The 20,379-nt window shown below is 46.5% G+C and overlaps 1 protein-coding gene across 3 annotated transcripts in view; it reads left to right on the top strand.

Annotated features, from left to right (window-relative positions):
• The window catches only part of Sufu (SUFU negative regulator of hedgehog signaling), a 101,316-nt gene that overhangs the window by 50,270 nt on the left and 30,667 nt on the right, over window positions 1-20,379 (top strand). For 2 of the 3 annotated variants that reach the window (XM_069994516.1, XM_069994534.1), the window contains exons 4-8: window positions 4,094-4,236; window positions 4,892-4,977; window positions 5,198-5,270; window positions 8,833-8,989; window positions 12,517-12,628. In XM_069994516.1, the coding sequence (XP_069850617.1) occupies window positions 4,094-4,236; window positions 4,892-4,977; window positions 5,198-5,270; window positions 8,833-8,989; window positions 12,517-12,628 (571 nt within the window). The remainder of the gene's footprint in view (window positions 1-4,093; window positions 4,237-4,891; window positions 4,978-5,197; window positions 5,271-8,832; window positions 8,990-12,516; window positions 12,629-20,379) is intronic. The other variant, XM_069994526.1, reaches the window with a different exon arrangement.

The raw sequence follows: 20,379 nt of genomic DNA, 5'->3' as shown, positions 1-20,379 counted from the left end.
TTTTCTTCTACTCTGGAGTGGTATTTCCCCTCAAACATGCCTGTCTCCCTTAATTAAGGGACTTTTCTCTGGTCCCCAGCCCTCACCTGGATGCCTTTCTCTTAGATACCAGTTAGCTGTGGGACTCAGACGCCCCCTCTCCCTAGGGGGCAGGCATTTTCACTCTCTCAGGGAGTCAGAGAGAAGGAGGCAGCTCCTCCAACCTCTGGCTGGACAGCTGGAGTTCTAACCAAGGCATATTAGCATTTGAAAACCCCTCTGAGGGGGCAAGAGCTCCCTGGGGCTGGCTCTGCAGCCAGAGCTGAGACCCTTGGTGGCTCCCTACAGAATGGGCCTAGCATCTGGGGCATAAAGACCAGAATGAGCCCATTGTGGCTTTGTCCCAAGTGTGAAAACTGTGACCAAGGCTCTTTTCATTGTTAAGAAAGACATTTCTTGGCCACTGCAAACCCTGTTCCTCACTGGAAGGTTCTGTTAGTGGGGTGCTCTAAACATTTCTGTGGAAAATTATGCTTTCCGCCCCTCCCCTCCCCCCTTAGCTCAATAATACCATGTACTAAATCTTGACCACATGTTTTCAGAGTAGAATGTGTTGGTCCCACAGCAGCAACTTGGCCTGAGTCCCTTTTCTTGCCTTAGGGTCTCCTCCCATCTGCCTAATTTAAGCCCCTTCCCAAGTTAAGCCTGTACAAAGTGCCATTGATCATTTTTACTCAAACAGTTTGGGTTTGCACATATCTCTCTTTAAATCACTGTCAACTCTGGTTAATAAAAGGTCATCTTTCCTTCTTTTCAGCTAAACCCCTGCTTGGTTTGTGGTAGTTTTCTACAGATCAGACACCAGAGAGGTGTGAGAAGCCCCTAAGGAACTGGCCATCTGTTTCTTAAACCAGGCACAATGGTGCCACCTACAGGGAATTTGGTGTTACTACAGACTCAGTGGCTCTTTTCTGGTGGGGATACTGATATTTGGCAATAGACAGACACTGAGTAGGCACACTAGTTGCTGATTTTAAAGCAGGAGATAAACATCCAGATATTGCAAGTTGGACAAGTTGTCCAGGATTGTACTAGTAAGGAATAGAGGCAAATAGGAACTGAGTCTTTTCAACTCCAAAGTTCAGCACTGTGTAAGTCTGCCTTTAAAGCTAACAGATTTTTAGCTGGTAACTTGACAAGGTCCTCACTAACATGAACAGTACTTTCTCTCCTTACTCCCCTAGTTCTTTCAGTCCTGTGGTTTTGTCTCAGTGTGATGTGAATTGAATCTTTGAACAGCTTTGTGTGTCTTGTTCATTACTTTTTTTTTTTTTTTTGGTCTGTCCTGGGGCTTGAACTCAGGACCTGGCACTGTCCCTGAGCTTTGTCACTCAAGGCTAGCACTCTACCTCTTTGAGCTACAGCTTCACTTCTTGTTTTCTGGTGGTTAATTGGTGATAAGAGTCTTGCAGACTTTCCTGCCCAGGCTAGCTTCAAACTGCAGTCCCCAGATCTCAGCCTCCTGAGTAGCTAGTAGCCACTGGCGCCCAGCTTAAAATTTTTAATAATAGTAGGAAGGTAATGGTATTGACTAGAACATAGTAACATTTTCTTTTCCTGTATTGGTTTGAAGCTCTCAATCTTTAAGTAATGCTAAGCAGCATTGCTTTCCCATTTACTTTCCTTATTTAGAATAATGATTTGAAGTTGCCTTTTAAAGTAAGTTTATTGGGCTAGGAATGTAGCTTGGTAGTAGAGCATTTGCCTAGAATGCGTGAGGTGCTGCAGTCTGAACCCAGCACTGCCCTCCTCCCCCCCCCCCCCCAGAAAAAAGAATAAGTTAGTTTAGGTAAAAAATGGGAGTCAATTTAAGGAGAAAATACAAGTAAGTAATGGTATTAATGGTGCACAGATATGGCAAGAACCTTAGTGGATCTTTGAAGGTTGGGAAGTATTGGACTGTGCCCATTTTCACTGACAAGGAAAATGAACTTGATCATTCTCACAAACCCTTCCCTCATCTGTGGAAAAGATAATGTTGGTAGGTGATTGTTCAGTTGACATAGACCTATAAAATAGCTATGAGAGTATTATGATCATGTTTTTGCCAGGCCAGCTACTGACCTTCGGAGGTGGTAGCAAGAAATCCAAGGGCTTGGCTTGGTTTGCCCTACTTTGCCTCTTCTTCAAGATTCCTTCCTTTTGTCTAGTACATCCTTCTTTTTCTTTGTCAGTCATGGAACTGGGCGCTGTCCCTCAGCTCTTCAGCTCAAGGTGAGCGCTCTACCATTTGAGCCACATGAGCTGGTAAATGCAACATACTTTGAGTATCCAAGATTAAGAGTCAGGGCAGGAGAACACCTAATATTGCATGGAGTTTTTCTCTTTTGGTTGTCCTGCCTTCAAAAAAAAAAATAATAAGAGTAATGGGCCTTGGGGAAGCACAGTTGTGAGGTTCTGAGGGAGAGGTGAAGCAGAAAGAGTAGGCATAGGGAGAGAAGTGGGAGTGACATCCGCCTCTTCCTGGGAACTCTGCGGGGTGGAGACAGCTAGTGGAGGTAATACTCCTTCCTCTTCCTGAAGACCCACAGAAACCAATAAGCCCTAATAAAAGCAAAGCCTCTGAGACAGGCAACCCTCCAGTGACCCAACCAGATGCCAGAACAGCTGAGACTCACCCAAAAGGGCTATGAAAGAGGGACTCCACAAGCCTATATATTTTTTTCTTTTTTTTGGTGGGGGGGCAGGGGTCGGTTGTGGGGCTTGAACTCTGGGCCTAGGCACTGTCCCTCAGCTCTTCAGCTTAAGGCTAGCGCTCTATCATTTGAGCCACAGCGCCACTTCCAGTTTTCTGGTGGTTTAATGGAGATAAGAGTTTCATGGAGGGGCTGGGAAGGCGGCTCAGTGGTAGAGCGCTTGCCTTGCATGCCTAAGGCCCTGGGTTCGATTCCTTAGCACCACATAAGCAAAAAGAAAAAAGCCGGAAGTGGCACTGTGGCTCAAGTGGTAGAGCACTAGCCTTGAGCTGAAGAGCTGAGGGACAGCATTCAGGCCCCACGACCGGACCCCCCCCAAAAAAAAAAGTTTCATGGACTTTCCTGCCTGGGCTGGCTTTGAACCATAATCCTCAGATCTCAGCCTCCTGAGTAGCCAGGATTATAGGAGTGAGCCACTGGCATCCAGCTAGGCTACTGGTTTCTAGACCTCCTTCTTACTGTCTTGTGCCACCTCCTTCTCTTCCTCTTCCTCCTTCTCCCTCTTCTCTTCCTTTTCCTCTTCCTCACCCAAGAAGCAAGTGGATAAGACCCCCAGAGTGGGGTCCTGGTTGGGAACTTGTATCAAACCACTAGTAGCTAAGAGACTTGCCTCAATTTCCCCTGGCATCTTACTCTTACTTTTAACTTTGTCTCCTGCTCATCCTGCCTCATAATTCTTTATTTGATGGGGAGAAGAAAGTGATCCAGGACCCCTAGATGGTATCAGTTCTGGGGTGGCTGACCTCATGGACCAGCTGCCTCTCCTGCCTGTACATTCTGTGTGCCATGAGAGGCACTGTCTAGTCCTCCATTTTTTCAAAGCCTCCAGTGTTCTTCAGAAATCTCTAAGTCTGCCTGCTCATGGGAAACTGGTTCTAGATCTCCAAGGACTGCCAAGGTTGGTTGCATGTTCCCTGTCCAAGCTGTTTCAACAGCACAGAAATCCTAGTCTGTGTGTCCAAGGAGAAGGGTTCACATGGCCTTCCAGCCTTCCTGCACACTGCTGGCCAGGTAGCCCCAGAGAAAAGCCCTTTATTCTTTGCTGGCAGATGCCATCATGGCTGCCACTGTGCCCTCCAGTGGGGATGCTGAGAAGGACAACAGATTCTGAAAGCCTTTGGAGTGTCCACACTGGCAGGCTGTCCTTGTACTGAAAGCCAACAGAATGGGCAAACAGGAACCCACTTGGTATTTTGAAAATATCAACAACTCTTTGCTTCTTTCAGCAGCAAGTGCTTCTTCCTTCTCATAAGGGATGCCCCCAGAAGCTGGGGAGCCTCCCAACCTGGGCTTCTGCGGTCCCAGGATAGATTCCAGTCCTTGTTCCAAATGCTGAGGATTCTCCTATGTCTCCACAGAGAACACCTTCTGCAGCGGAGACCATGTGTCTTGGCACAGCCCTTTGGATAACAGTGAGTCAAGAATTCAGCACATGCTGCTGACAGAGGACCCACAGATGCAGCCTGTGCAGACACCCTTTGGGGTAGTTACCTTCCTCCAGGTAAGACACCGTGGGACTATTGGATGTTGGAGCCTTCCCAGTGGGAAAGATCCAGAAAGACAAAGAGTAGTGGGGGAAGGGGTTCAGGAACAAGAGGTTCCCATTGGTCATCTCTTCCCTCTGAGGGTCTGTGAGGTAATCAAATGGTTTGATTTTCACAATTTTGCCTGCTGAGGTGGCAGAAGTGAGGGGCTTCCAAGCAGGAAGCAAGCTCCAAACTGGCCTCTTGCCTCCCAGAAGGGGTGTGGTCTCCCCAGCATCCACCAAAGACCAGTTAGTCTTTGTATAACCTTTCCTGGAGATGTGCATAAAGGCTTTGAGACTGTTAGAATACCTCTCTGACCCACCCCTGCTTCCAAAGACACAGCCTGTGGATCCAAACTGAGTTGTTTTCTCCTTTGCCGCTGAAAGCTAGACTATATGCCACCAGACTTTGACCTGTTACAGCAAGGGCAAGAGTCAGTCTCAGTGCCCATCCGGACCCAGGCATCTCCTAGGCCATCAGCTATTCCTTCCTAACCTGTCCATCTCATTTTGAAGCACATCAGGCCAGATCCTGTCTGTGGGCCCTCTCTGAGATGACCCCTGAGAGAGAGCCTGGCTGACTGCTAAGAGGGATGGGCATTAACACATTGCCTCTTGTCCTGGGACTCAGATTGTTGGTGTCTGCACTGAGGAGCTACACTCAGCCCAGCAGTGGAATGGGCAGGGCATCCTGGAGCTGCTGCGGACAGTGCCTGTGTGAGTAATGTTCCTGGGGGGAGGGGGACAGGAGGGCTGGCTGCCTAGTGATGGGAGTCCTTCTGTCAACCCACATGTGTGAGGTCTTCTGTGCCTTGCTGCTGTAGGTACTCTCTATGGTTCCTATGAACTTTCATTCCCCTGCATTTTGGGAATGCTAGTGGCCAGGCTAATGGCCTTAGATTCTAGTTACCATCGTGTCCCCTTTCCTTGTCCACAGCGCTGGTGGCCCCTGGCTGATAACTGACATGCGGAGGGGAGAGACCATATTTGAGATCGATCCACACCTGCAAGTATGTCTTGAGTGAGGAAAACCTTGCTAGCACACTGTGCCTAGGCCTCTTCCAAATAACACTGGCTTTCATCCTGGGAAAATGGAGGAGCTTTATATGTGAGTGAGTAGAAATATGGCATGATTTGGAACTTATCCCCTGAATTCTGAAGTCCAAATAAAGGAGAAGAGATATCAACCCAGGAAAGCATGTCTCAGGCACATATATTTTTGAATTACAAAGAAGATGTTTTACTGTATGTAAATTGTATATCAACTCAAACAAGTTAGATCCCAGAAACAAAAGAAAATAATTGTAGTGGATATTGCTTCTCTGTCCAGGATTTATTATCCCATTTCTCCTTTGTAAAAGAACAAAGATAGCCAGGTGCTTATAATCCTAGCTACTCAGGAGGCTGAGATCTGAGGATTGCAGTTTGAAGCCAGACTGGGCAGGAAAGTCTGTGAGACTCTTATCTCCAATACACTACTCAAAAAAAAAAAAAAAAAAAAAAGCCAGAAGTGGTGCTGTGGCTCAAGTGGTAAAGCACTAGCTTTTTTTTTTTTTTTTTGGGTCCGGTCATGGAGCCTAAACTCTGGGCCTGGGCGCTGTCCCTCAGCTCTTCAGGTCAAGGCTAGCGCTCTACCACTTGAGCCACAGCGCCACTTCCGGCTTTTTTCTTTTTGCTTATGTGGTGCTGAGGAATCGAACCCAGGGCCTCTGGCATGCAAGGCATGCGCTCTACCACTGAGCCACCTTCCAGCCCCTAAAGCACTAGCTTTGAGCCAGAGAAGTTCAGGGATGGCACCGAGGCCCCAGAGTTCAAGCCCCAGTACTGGCAAAAAAAAAGATTTAGTTGAGGGTAGTTATAATCCTAGCTCTTCAGGAGGCAAATATCAGTAGGATCACAGTTTGAAGCCAGTCCAAGAAAAAAGCTCCTGAGACTCCATCATCTTAACTAGTGTGCCTGTCATCCCAGCAGTATGGGATTGAGGTCCAGGCTAACCCAAACAAAAAACAACACCCTATTGGAAAAACGGCAGAAGCACAAAGGTCTAAGGTGCATGACTGAAGAAGTAGAGCACCTTGCCTGCAAGCTCAAGGCCCTGAGTTCAAGCCCTACTACTACCTAAAGGAGAAAGAAAAAAGAACAGAGGTTTAATTTTCAGTGCCACTCCACCCACAGGGAATAATGACTCTGAGGCCCAGCTACAGGATGATTATTGATTGGCCTAAAGATCCTGTTATTCTTCCCAACACATTTTCCACTTCTGCCTGGGAGGATTGGTACTCCTTGAAGTGTGGAGGGGTCTTTAGACCATAGGCCTACTGCTGCCCTTATTATATACCTGCCTGGAGAATATCTATCACCTTTGGTTTTGGCTTCCTTGGGCATATAGGTAAATTTTGAAAGCCGTAGATGCCTGGGAATGTGGTTCAAGTGGTAGTGTGTGTGCTTGGCAAGCCTAAGGCCCTGAGTTCAAATCCCAGTACCAAAAGCATAATATGAAATAATCCGAGAGTTGCAAGGGCATCAATGCCTTTTCCTGCTGGCTGCTCAGAAGTGGAAGCACAGCAGGCAGCTGCTCACTTGTCTGCCTTCTGCCTACCTTGCATTGGTGACAAGGTAAGCAGAGCCTTTCTTGCTTTTGTAAAGTGCTGGCAGGACACAGACAGCTGCCAGAAGGTTTGTGGCATGTGGACATGTAGCTCACAGACCCTGTTTTTTTTGTGTGTGTGGCATTCTTGTGAGCTCTTGAGCATAAGTTTTCTTCATTTACAGATGATGCTCCTCTGTTTTCCTTGTGCCTTTAACAAATTGTTCAAATTGTTGCAAGGATCTTTTGATCTCTCTACTTTAAGCTTGGTTTCCATATAGCCTCTGCTAATGGAAGAACCAGGAACCATGAAGGCTCTGTTTCCCTAAGCCCTTGTTGTGCCATCACACTTGAGATCTAACATGGGACACTGTGGCCTGTTTGGTCTGTCATAAGTGCCAATTACTCAGAAAGAACCTGACCCCTTGAACTAATAGGGTAAACAAACCATCATCTACCTACTGAGAACTTCTCAAGTCTGCAGACTCCTTGGGATCAGCCAGCAGGACCTACAGTACCGAGTGGAGTGCTGCAAGGCACCCATGGGAAAAAGCACAGCTTTTTTTCCTATGGCCCTGTGTTCCAAAGGAGAACCCTCAAGTGTTGGCTTGTGCCTTGTTGGGGCCTACTTGTCATAGATTGAGAGCTTGTTCAGTTCCTTTGATCTAAGGTCTGCTACTAATGAGTTAGTTATGTGCCTTAAACAAGTCCCTTCACTTTTCTGGGTTTTAACTCTTGTAAAGTAGTGGACTAGTGAACTAATGAAGCCAAACAGTGACTGTTTTTAGCTATTCACCTAGGTGATGGCCTCACGGAGCAATCAGTGGAAGGGGAGACACTCAGGGTCTCCCCTGAGCAAACTAGGGCCACCTGTTCCTCATTCCCTGCCTAGAGCACCTATTGCTGCTGTCCTGCCTTACTGCCAGCCTCACCCTGCCAGAATCTCCAGCTTCACCCATGCTTATGGTAGCACCAGAAGAGTGATTGATGTGATAGAGGCCACCTGTGACCAGTCCTTAGCCTTGAGGAGAATACCTTATCTGGGAGCCCCAGACAGACTTCTTGGCTGACCAGCGGCCAATTTGGTGCCTGAGGTGCTCTAGGGAGAGGAACTGGCAGACAGAAATGTAGTCTCTGTTGAGGTACTTAGTCATAAGTAATTGATTTGGCTCACATGGCTGTTTATGGGCAAGGTTGCTGTAACCTTCTAAATGACCTTTGATCCAAAGCCCAGAATCACAGAACTATGTTTTACCAGAAAATTCAGGGATGCTTTGGGTACAATTCTTCCTTGAGGCTGTTTGGAGAGCATTTGGACTTAATGGTGCCAAAGTCTGCCCAAAAGCAGGGCCTTCAAGGGAGCCTGCAGATGGTCATTGCCCTCCAGACCCCCATTCCAGCCTAAGAAATAGTAAAGAACCCCATCTTGAACTCTTGCCAAACAAGTTAGTTGGCAGCTAGTGGACCAGCAACCCTATTGCTCTGAGAAACTGCCCCCTCTAGCTGCCAGATTAAGGGACTGCAGCTGTGGATTCTCTTGCTTAAGACAGGCTTGCTTCTACCCTATTTGCTACAGCAGTGAGTGGGGAGGTGGTGTGTATGGGTGTATTGTCGAAAGATCAGGAAGAAGAGAAAGGACTCTTCCTTTTCTCAGGGAAGTCCTGTTTTGCTATTTCAGCTCTGGGCCAACGGGTAAAGCAGAGTCCAGGCTCCAAAGAAGCCATTGTGCTGGAAGGTTGATGATAGAGATGTTTACCTGGCATTTTCATTCCTCTTGGCTTCCCAGAGGAGTCCAGTGGCAGGCAGAGCCTTTCCTACATTAACCAGAGCAGAACAAGGTTAGAGACCCTGCTCTTGTAGCAGCTGTCCACACTCAGCCCCTACAAGGGTCCAGTACATTCTATAAGGGTCATTGCTGGGACTGGGGTGACCTTCTTGGGCCACTAGTTCTCTGAAGAAACTCTGGCTCTTTGATTCTTTTCAAGCAGGAGAGAGTTGACAAAGGCATCGAAACAGACGGCTCCAACCTGAGTGGCGTCAGTGCCAAGTGTGCCTGGGATGACTTGAGCCGGCCTCCTGAGGACGATGAGGACAGCCGGAGTATCTGCATCGGCACACAGCCCCGGCGGCTTTCTGGCAAAGGTAGAAGCCTTTGCCCTGCTTTTCCCTTGTCCTTTCAGGCTAGTTTTCAGGATCTTTAGGATGGTTCCATTCGATGGTTTATTTCCTGGTCTGACTAAGTGAAGTCTCCCAGTATGGGAGAATTAAGGGAGCTCTCATAACCCATTTCTAGCTGTTTTCTGTGTGTATTACAAATGAATCACCAGGAGAAGGACCATTGTGTTTTCTTTTCTTTCTTTCTTTCTTTCTTTTTTGGGGGGTTGTGGACTCTGGGCCTGGGTGCTGTCCCTGAGCTCTTCAGCTCAAGACTAGCGCCCTACCACTTGAGCCACAGCGCCACTTCCAGCTTTTTTCTACTTATGTGGTGCTGAGGAATTGAGCCCAGAGCCTCATGCATGTGAGGCAAGCACTTTACCACTGAGCCAGCTTCCCAGCCTCTACATCATGTTTTCACTTTGCCCCTTGCCATCAGAGCATAGAGGTGAGTGGAAGCCATAGAACAGTTTCAGGAAAAAGTCCACAGTCCATTGAAGCACAAGAGAACAAGTGTTGGCCTATGGAATTGTCATAGGGCCCAGCTTTGGCCTGAAGATTGTGCCAGACCAGAGGATCCTTAGGTCCTCCCAGGCCTTCAATGAGAGTGAAAGACCAGCTCACAAACAGCCTTATACCACTGTCCTGCAGGTGCAGTTTAAGAGACTGTGATAGGTCACTGTACGTACTGCCTTCTGATAAAGTCTTAGGGAAGGAGGATGTGGAAGCTCCCCATGCTGGTCTTGGCTACTGAAACAGTTGTAATTTTTAGCAAAAAGTGTCCCTACATAACACCAGAGGAAAGGCAGCCATTGTATATGCTAGCATTTGCAGTATTCTGTCTACTTCCTTTCTCAATTTCTCTATCTTTTCTTGTTTACTAAAGAATAAGATGCCTACCTGGGTGCCAGTGGCTTACGCCTGTAATCCTAGCTACTCAGGAGGCTGAGATCTGAGGATCACAGTTCAAAGCCAGCCCAGGTGGAATATCTGTAACACTCTTATCTCCAATTAACCACCAGAAAACTGGAAGTGGAGCTGTGGCTCAAGTGGCAGAGTGCTCAGCCTTGAGCTGAAGAGCTCAGGGATAGTGCCCAGACCCAGAGTTCGAGCCCCATGACCAACAAAAAGAAAAAAAGAATAAGATGCCTACAGTCATGAAGAAAAGGGAAAAGGCTATGTACATGAAATTTGTGTGCAGGTCTATGTGTATGTATAGATTTGTGTGCATATGTACACATGCATTCACATGCTGGGGGTGGAACCCAGGGCCTTGTACATGCTAAGCATGCATTCTACCACGGAGCTCCATCCCTTATATAGATATAAGGGATGGAACTTATATATATATAAGAACCACTTATATAAGAACCCTCAAAAGATTTTTCTTTTTCTAGGACAAATATTTGACCCCTTCCTTTCTTTCCTGCTTGTTCTTATAATGTGTCAAGCCTATAAGAGATTCAGAGAGTATATAGTCGTTAGAATCATTCAGTTGTTTGTGACAAAAGCGGTAATTTTGGCTGGGCCCAAGGACTCACACTGTGATCCTGGTTTCTTGCCTGTAATCCCAGCTACTCCAGTGAAAAGGAGAGTCATAGTTACAGGCTAATCAACTCAACAATAAACCAAGAGGGATAGTATATAACGTTGATCTCCTGGAAAGCCACAGATAGAATTGAGTCTGAGGCCAGTCCAGGAAAAAAAATGGAAACTTTTTTTTTGTGCGGTACTAGTTTTGAAGTCAAGGCTTCATACATGGTACACTACTAAAACCCAAGCCCTTTCCTGAAAACTACTTCTAGTAAAAAATTACACTTCTAGCTGGAAACTACCTGAAAAACAACTGAAGTGAAAAAGAGCTAGAAGCAGGATTCAAGTAGTTTTTAGGAAAGGGCTTGGATTTTAATAGTGTACCAAGTGTGAGGCCTTAAGTTCAAAACCGGTAACACACACACACACACACACACACACACACACAACACACACACACACACACACACACACACACGTAATTTAAGGAAAGATCCATAATTTCAATAATTGTGTATGTATCCTGAGGCTTGAATTCAGGGCCTCTAAACTTCTTTACTCAAGGCTAGCACTCTACCACTTGAGCTACAGCTCCATTTCTGGCTTTTTTTGGGTGCGTATTTGGAGATAATAGTCTCACAGACTTTCCTGCCCACACTGACTTCAAACTGTGATCCTTAGATCTTTGCCTCCTGAGTAGTAGGATTACAGGCAAGCATCACTGGCACCTATTTTTTTTAATTATTATTATAAAGGTAATTCATGCCACTGTAACAAGTCAATTTAAAAAAGTTACTAATCATCTCCCCATCTAAACCCACCCTTTGAATAATTAATGTTAATTTCCTTTATATAGTGTACAGAAATGAATTTTAGATCAAAATCTTTTTTTTTTTTTTTTTTGGTTGGTCGTGGGGCTTGAACTCTGGACCTAGGTGCTATCCCTGAGCTCTTCAGCTTGAGGCTAGCACTCTACCACTTGAGCCACAGCACTATTTCTGGTTTTCTGGTGGTTATTTGGAGATAAGAGTCTCAAGGACTTTCTTGCTGGGGCTGGCTTTTGAACCGCAATCCTCAGATCTTAGCCTCCTGAGTAGCTAGGATTATAGGCACGAGCCACAGGGCTCCTGGTGATCAAAATCTCTTATAGGGGACAAGACTAGTAAGCTTCACTCCAAAGACCATCAAAGCACTGTGCAGAGAGATAATCCTTTTCTCACCTCACAGCCCTTGCCATTTCCATGGAGGCAGAGTTCCCAGCAGTAGGCAAAAATGGGAAGATATGTCCTGCTGACTGGGGCTCAAGAGGGATTGACAGGCATTAGTTGACCACCCAGAACCTAGTAACAAATATAAAAAGCTCCTGCTTAAGCTGGGTGCCTGTGGCTCACACCTGTAATCCAGCTATTCAGGAGGCTGAGATCTGAGGATCAAGGTTCAAAGCCAGCCCCAGCAAGAAAGTTCTTGAGACTCTTATCTCCAATAAGCCACTAGAAAACTGGAAGTGGCGCTGTGGCTCAAGTTGTAGAGCACTAGCCTTGAGCTGAAGGGTTCAGGGACAGCATGCAGGTCCAGAGTTCAAGCACCACAACCAACCAAAAAAAGAAAGCAAGCTCCTGCTTGTCCATGGTAGGACACTGGAGCTCTTATTAGCATCCATTTCGGTTGGCAAAATTCCTGAGAGTCTGAAGCAGCTGCAAAGGCCTTGTCTGCCAGTCACTGTGTGGGGCCATGTTAAGGTAAACCTCAGGCCTGAGACAAAAGACAAAAGGACAGTGGGAGCATCCTTCTGAAACTTCCTTGAGAGCACTGTGTCTCATCTACCCTGTCTCCTCAGTCTGTACTTACTCACTGCTTATGTCTGGTGTACAAAGCAGACTTAAAACGAGCCAGCACACTTCTGCTGAGCCAAGTTCCAAAGACAGGCTAGAGGATGCTGGGAGCTCAACAGGCTATCAGGCAACTTGGTGATATCATTGCAGACACAGAACAGATCCGGGAGACGCTGAGGAGAGGACTGGAGATCAATAGCAAACCCATCCTTCCGCCAATCAACCCTCAGCGGCAGAACGGCCTCACCCATGACCGAGCTCCGTAAGTTCCCCTGTGTTCCAGGACTGGGTTTCTCCCATAAAGCACATAAGAAAGAATAATATGGGCTGGGAAGGTGGCTCAGCGGTAGAGTGCTTGTCTCGCATGCGTGAGGCCCTGGGTTTGATTCCTCAGGACCACATAAACAGAAAAGGCTGGAAGTGGCACCATGCTCAAGCAGTAGAGCGCTAGCCTTGAGCTGAAGAGCTCAGGGACAGCACCCAGGCCTAGAATTCAAGCCCTACGACCAGCCAAAAAGCAAGCAAGCAAGGAAGAAAGAATAATACCTATAATTCTTTTTTTGTCTTGTTTTGTTTTGTTTTTTGGTTGGTTGTGAGGTTTGAACTCTGGGCTTGGGTGCTGTCCCTGCACTCTTCAGCTCAAGGTGAGCGCTCTACAGCTTGAGCCACAGCACCACTTCTGGTTTTCGAGTGGTTTATTGGAAGGCAAGTGCCCTACCACTGAGCCACCTTCCCAGCCCATCGAGTGGTTTATTGGAGATAAGAGTCTCATGGACTTTCTTGCCCAGGCTGGCTTTTTTTTTTTTTTTAAACTTTTCCGGGCTGGCTTTGAACCGTGATTCTCAGATCTCTGCCTCTTGAGTAGCTAGGATTACAGGCGTGAGCCACCAGCACCCGGCAATACCTATAATTCTTGTTAGATGGGCCTAGAATCTCTGGGCAGAAGGGCAGTTGTGGTTTGGGGCACACAGACCTTTGGGTTATAGCTTAGACCCTGAAAAAGTACCCAGTAGACTTGGACTATAAACAGCAGTAAATATTTACATGGGCTATATGAACACACAGGAGGCCAGGTTGAGGCAGAATCTGACTGGAGGCCTCCCAGCCTTGTGGGAGCCTATTGTGCTGAGCATGGTTCCTTCCTTATCTTGGCCTCAGCCAGAGTTGCCCTTCCTTCCTTCCTGGAGCCTGGTCTCCGGCTGATAGCTACAACACTGAGGACCTCCCTGTCTGGCCAGCCCCCTACTGGACGCCTGCTGCTGAGGCCCTTCTTCCTGCCAGCCTTTCCTGGGGCCCAGAGAAGGGAAGTCCATTGCAGGCATTTGCTGCCTGACTAAGGGGCCCTATAGCCCTATGGAGAGACTGACCTAGAGGTCAGATTCACTTCCTGCCATCTTCTCTTCCTTTAATAGGAGACAAGTGATGGGCAGGGCTAGAACTGGGCACCCCTTCTGCCCTAAGTGTCAGGGCAGCTGGTAGGGGATGCCTGGGATCTGGCAGCTCAGAGTAGGAACCTTGCCTGCCAGGGAGGAAATTGCTGGGCCTTGGGTGAATAATTCTGCAAGACTAATCCTGCAAGACCAAGGTGATCCACCCACCTTCTAAGAAGTCTTTATTGCACATTTGGTATGGGGCAAGCTCAGACCCAGAGGGCCATCTGGGATGCATAGGCCCTTTCTTTTGGGGGAGTATGAATGAAACAATGAACGATTTATGGCACAGATCTGGCTGTAGATAGTTTGTTGGAAATGACCACTGCTTTGGAATCTACCTCCAGTTGCTGATCTGTGGTCCCCAGAAATAGCAGTGATTCATGCAGTGTCTACAAAAATGATAGACAGTATTATCCTGGAGTATTTAGGCAGAATATTTTGGAGGACTGAGAAGTCTGAGATATACCCTAAAATGAAAACAATCATGGCTTCTAATGAAATGAAGCATCTGAAAGAAGGGGAGGCCTGGCTGGTTAAAGTTGAGGCTGCAGATTGTGGTACAAAGAGAGTCACTTGGGGTTCAGAAATGGCTGGTATGGTTACCTGCCACTCAGAAGCCAGGAGAGGACTGGGAAAGTGGCTCAGTGGTAGAGCGCTTGCCTTGCATGCCTGAGGCCCTGGGTTTGATTCCTCATCACCACATAAGAAAAAAGCCGGAAGTGGCTCTGTGGCTCAAATGGTAGAGCGCTAGCCTTGAGCTGAAGAGCTGAGGGACAGCGCCCAGGCCCAGAGTTCAGGCCCCACGACCGGACCCCCCCCCCCCAAAAAAAAAAAAAAAAGCCAGGAGAGTTAAGCTCTTTGGCAAGAGTGTGGAAAGACCTCCTCTGCAAAGTAACCTTTAGCTGCAATTAATAGGTTTTTCTAGACAGCAGTCAGAAGTAGCTGGCTTGAGGCACCAGGATCTTCTAGTAGTATCAGATAGCCAAGCTGGTCACAGGGCATCTAGAGGCTCTCTGTCTACATTCTGGATTCTGTCTGAGGGCCAGTCTCCTTCCTGGGCCCTAAAGTTGGCTTCTTGCTCTGACCCTCCTTGGTACTGGTGAGGGCTAGAGGTACTACTAGTACTACTAGTAGGATTAACACCCTAAGCAAATTACCTATAATATCACTGTCCTGATGGCCCTCATGCCTATGGAACACCATAGGCATGCTCTGGCAGAGGGCAGGGGATCTTACAGAAAGTTCATTCCCTGTCTTAAGCATACTTTCAGCTGCTATGTCCCCATACACTTCAAGAGTTCCAATAGATACCTCCTGACTTGTAGTGGAGCAGCAGGTGTGGACACAGGAACAGAAGCTTAGCACCCCTTGGCCTCAGTTGGCTAAGATATAGTAATGGGTGGGGATAGATTGGAGATGCCAACTCCTTGGGATCATTTCCCTTCCTTGTAGTGCAAGTGCCAGTCAGGTTCCCAAAGTGCCAGTCTGCCATCTGGAGGGAGAAAATGTCTCTTTTGGGGTTTTCAGTGATGGTTACCAACTTGTTAACTGGTTGAGCAATGGATTCTCCTTTGCCAAGACCATTCTCCGATGCATCCTCATCTCTCAGGCTGTAGCTCCCTGTTGTCTCAGGATCGATGATGACCAGTTCAGCTCAGATTAGCAAGCACAGTTGTAATATCTGGGCTGCCCACTCTGGGACCTGACCCATTTCAGATACATCATAAGGATTGTGATGGAGAAAGCCACTCAAAATGTGCTGGCACTGGTGTTTGCTCCTCTCCCTGTGGGAAGCAGCCAGCACAGCATGGGCCTTATTTTGTCTGCGTGTCCAATTTCCCCTTAGTCAGAATTTCTGGCCTGGGGATCTCTGAAGCATGGAGCTTTGAGGTCTATATATTGTCTAAGTAGGCTACCAAGATAGATTGGAGGTTCTGTGGCTGATCAGACCTGGGTATCAGCTGGGTTCTTGCCTACTTAATTAGAAGTTTGCTTATTTTATTTTATTTTATTTTATTTTATTTCTTGTGCTGGTTCTAGGGCTTGAACTCTGGGCCTAGGTACTATATCTGGCCTTCTTTTGCTTAAGGCTAGTGCTCTACCACTTGAACCACAGCTCTATTTCCTATTTTTCTAGTAGTTTAGCAGGAGGAGAGGAGGAAAAGGATGGTAGGAGAAAAACAAAGGAGGGATTAACAGTGCTGAATAGAAAGTGTACTCATTACCTTACTCATATAACTGTAACCCCTTTGTACAGTATCTTTATTATATATATATATATATATATATATATATATATATATATATATATATGTATATTTTTTAAAAAAAAGTCTCACAGACTTTCCTGCCCTGGCTGGCTTCAAACCACAATTCTCAGACCTCAGCATCTTAAGTTGTTAGTATTACAGGCATGAGCCACCACCAGCACCCAGCTAGATTTGCTCATTTTTATACCTCCTTAGCACCCATCACTTCCAAAGAGCTTATCCTATGCCAGGTAATGATTCAGGGGCATTATACCTACAATTTAATTTATCCTTGCTGGAGGGGTGGCTCAGCAAGCTTACAGTGCCTGCCTAGCAACCAGAAGGCCCTGAGACCAAGCCATAGAATAATTAAAAAAACAAACAAACAATTTTTTAAAGTAACAACAAAAATCCTGCATAGCATTTTATGAGGTAGATAATCACACACACACACACACACACACACACACACACACACACACACACACACACACACACACACACACACACACACACACACACACACACACACACACACACACACACACACACACACACACACACACACACACACACACACACACACCCCTTTTTGAGAAGAGAAAACTAAGGCATAAGGAAGCTAATAAGTAACTTGTCTAAGCTTAGAAAGGAGTAGAGCTATTAAAACAAGTGTGAAGCTGGGCACCAGTGGCTCATAGCTAGATAACTACTCAGTAGGCTGAGATATGGGTTTTGTAGTTCAAAGCCAGCCCAGGCAGAAAAGTCTGTGAGGTTCTTATCTCCAATTAACTACTGAGAAGCTGGAAGTGGCGCTGTGGCTCAAGTGGTAGAGCACTAGCCTTGAGCTGAAGAGCTGAGGGACAGTGCCCAGGCCCAGAATTCAGGCCCCACAACTGGACACCCCAACCCCCCCCAAAAAAAAGGATAGTTCCTTGAGCAAAAAAAAAAAAACCTCAGGAACAGCACCCAGGCCCTGAGTTCAAGCCCCAGGACCAACCCCATTAGGGACACAGAGACTGTATCTGAGGCAAAAATGACCCTTATTGGTAGAATTCTTATAACTAGTGATAGCATGAATCAGGACAATCTCTTACATGACATCAAAGATAAAGGTAGAAGCTTACTGTGCTTATTCAACTCAGCTCTGATGCTTCTGAATCTCAGAAACCCTGAGCTGTGTCATAACTGGCTTGCTTATACCAGAATATCTTTTTGACACAGGGCCTTGGCCCTTCACCACCTCAGGGCTAGAGCATTTCTTTCTTTCTTTTTTTTTTCTGGAGGTCCTATTTCCTGCTTCCCAGAAAGGCAGGTCCCTCTGGGTAACCTGCTTTCTCCCACTCACTGTTGCCAGCCCTCCTCCCACTGCCTTCCCGGAAGGAGAGTCTTGGCCCCCTTTTGGGGCTACTTCGGCATTTCATAACCCTTGCATTCCAGCCATGAAATTTATATCTGGCTTTTCCCAAGATGATCAGTTGAGAAAAGCCTCCTTCGGTTTGCTGGCGCCTCCCTTTTCACCGCCTGCTTGGGTGAGTTTGGGAAGCAAACCCTTTGTGCCACTTAAGGACAGTCTGGCCTAGAGCTGTGCCTGCTAAATGTCTGTGCAGATCTAGGGTGGGAAGTCACTGCACATCCTTTTTATGTGAGGGTCCTGGTCAGCCAGAGTTTGATCTCAGTTCTCCAGCCTCTCCTCGGTGATGATGACAATGACGGGGAGGGTGTGTGTGCTCAGGTACATGCAAAGTGAGATTTGCATTTCTATAAAGTGTTGGGCTGATGCTGAGAACCTGTATCCATATCCCAGCATCACCTCCTCTCCCTGTTGGCCAGTGACTCACTGACAGAGGTGGGAGGACCTTTAGGGAGCTCTCTCTAGGTCTTTGCAGCCTCCCAGAGAGGGTCAGGGTTCAGCATCTGTGCACACATGTGTGTTGCATGGACGAGGCCTCTCACCATGGGAGAAGTACTTTCTAGTTGAAGCACCTTTAAAAGGAAAACTCACCATCATTGTTGAGCCAAGTTTCTTGGTCTTCTGGAATTGTACCAGCAGCTTATAAGGCTGCTTCCCTCCTTTTTCCTTTCCTTTTTCTCTTTCTGTTTCTCTCTCTTTTTTTTTTCTTGTCTTCTTTTTTCTTTTCTTTTTTTTTTTTTGCCTCAATTTCCTGGAGAATTAAACTCATCTACAACACCTCCCCATATACACACTCACACTCACACACACACTTCTTTTTTTTCTACTTTTATAAATATCTCTGATCCCATCTGTTTGGCCTTTTGCATTGGGTGACTTTGCTGCCTCTAATTTCCATCTTGAATAGTTTGTACCCTAGCCAGGGAGTCATCCTTTAGAGAAAATTGTGTTTTGTTTTGCTCAGCCCATGAGGTCCATGAAGATTAATTAGAAGAAGAAAATATCTCATTTGCATCCATTTTCCCAGTGAATGTGGGTGAAGGAAGGTGAGTTTCCATCTGGGAAGACAGCTGGGCTATGTAGTACCACTCGTATGCAGGGCTGTGTTGGGTGACCCTGCTCTCAGGGCCTCTCATGTCAGTGGTATCTGCTCTATCGCATTAGCTTCCCTCACTACTCCCACACTGGAGAAGTACAGCTGTTTGCACTGAAAAGAAAGCCCAGAAAGAAGCAAGGCAGCTCTCAAGGACCAAATTGGGCTCCACAGAGCTAATTGGAGAAAAGGGCAAAGCCTCTTTTTTCCCTCGGCTTCCTGGATCACCATCTCTTTTCTACCTCCTCAATGTGGTCCAAGTTGTCATGCTAAGTGTCTTTACTGCCTTTCTCAGAAATACACATTTGAAAGGACAGAACAAAGGGCTCCAACAAATCTGGCATGGGTCAATTTCTGTTTTAACTCCATTCTTTGCTTCACTTCCCCAAAGAGATTCAGCCAAGACATGGCTATTGTTAACAGCTCCTTTCAGGGCTCCTGCTTGGTACTTTTTGAATTTTCAGCGCAAACACTGCATCTCCCTCCCTCAAATTGCACAATCAAGAGTATTTTTATCGCCCATCTTTGATCCGCAGTGTCACCCAACACTTCAGCAGTGAGTCACTTCTGCAGGGAAGGGAAAAGGAAGGCTCAAAGGTAAGCACTGGAAAAAGGAAATGACTCAGTGTCTCAGGAAAGCTAGGGGCTTTGGCTAGAGCAGGATCCCTCAGGAAAGCAGGGGTCCTGGATCAGGACTAAGCTGGAGTGAAGGTCCTGGTGCCTAGTAGAGTTAATGGATTATTAGGGACTCTCCCTATTTAGTCAGAGTGATATATTACTCATACTGACTTCTTCAGCCATACTCTGTCCCACCATTTCACCTTCACATTCCATCTGATAGGCTCTTCCTGTCTGGAATATTGTACTTTATTATTTGGCTATTGGTGCTTCTCAATAACCTTTTGTAGCCTTCTACTCCTGATACCATCCTATCAGAATTCGTCAAAGTGACTGGATGATACAACCTTACTTGAGTAACTTTGGAGTTTTTGCGGGTCCCTCTTTCCCACACCCTTCCCCAGTTCTCCTGAAAGGAGATCTACAAGTGGTTCTTTCTCTGGAAAGTTCAGAACTTTCTTTTTTTTTGGGGGGGGGGTCGGGTCGTGGGGCCTGAACTCTGGGCCTGGACGCTGTCCCTTAGCTCTTCAGCTCAAGGCTAGCATGCTGCCACTTGAGCCATAGCACCACTTCTGGCTTTTTTTTCTCTGCTTATGTGGTGCTGAGGAATCGAACCCAGGGGCTCATGCATGCAAGGCAGGTGCTCTACCACTGAGCCACCTTCTCAGCCCCCAGAACTTTCATAAGCAACCAGTAAACAAAAGAAATAATCTCTTATGCAAGAGATAGAAGCCAAGGGTTGGTTAGGTTCTGCCAGCCAAATTCACTTCACTTCTGAATATTGCCAAGACTGATATCTTGCTTTTTGTTCCTGAGTGTCCCTAAGTAGAAGGCCCCAAGTCGTATGCCTAGTACAGGCATGGCAACTGCCATAAGACTAGGACTGTGGCTAATAGGAGTCTTTCCATATCTACTATCATTCATTAGATATGATCAGTACCCTTTAGCCTAATAAAGAGAAATTAGGACCTTTTAATTGGAAGAGACCAGTGTGGAAAGAAGCATGGAATAGGTTCTGCCAGTCTTTGAAGTATAGGTAGGATAACCAAGGCATGTACTATAAACCATACAGTACTGGAAATCAGGAGTCTGTCTTTGACACTGAAAGGGGAAGATATATTAAAATATGAAAAAACTCACCTTTTATAGTGTAATGTGTCGTGTAGACAAGTACTAAAAACCAAATAAATGGAAGATTTAGATCCA

This window comes from Dipodomys merriami, unplaced genomic scaffold, assembly GCF_024711535.1.
Source record: "Dipodomys merriami isolate MVZ:Mamm:240054 unplaced genomic scaffold, mDipMer1.0.p SCAF_102, whole genome shotgun sequence".
Lineage (NCBI taxonomy): Eukaryota > Metazoa > Chordata > Mammalia > Rodentia > Heteromyidae > Dipodomys > Dipodomys merriami.
Note: the sequence above shows the minus strand (reverse complement) of the source record. Positions and strands in the feature narration are given on the sequence as shown.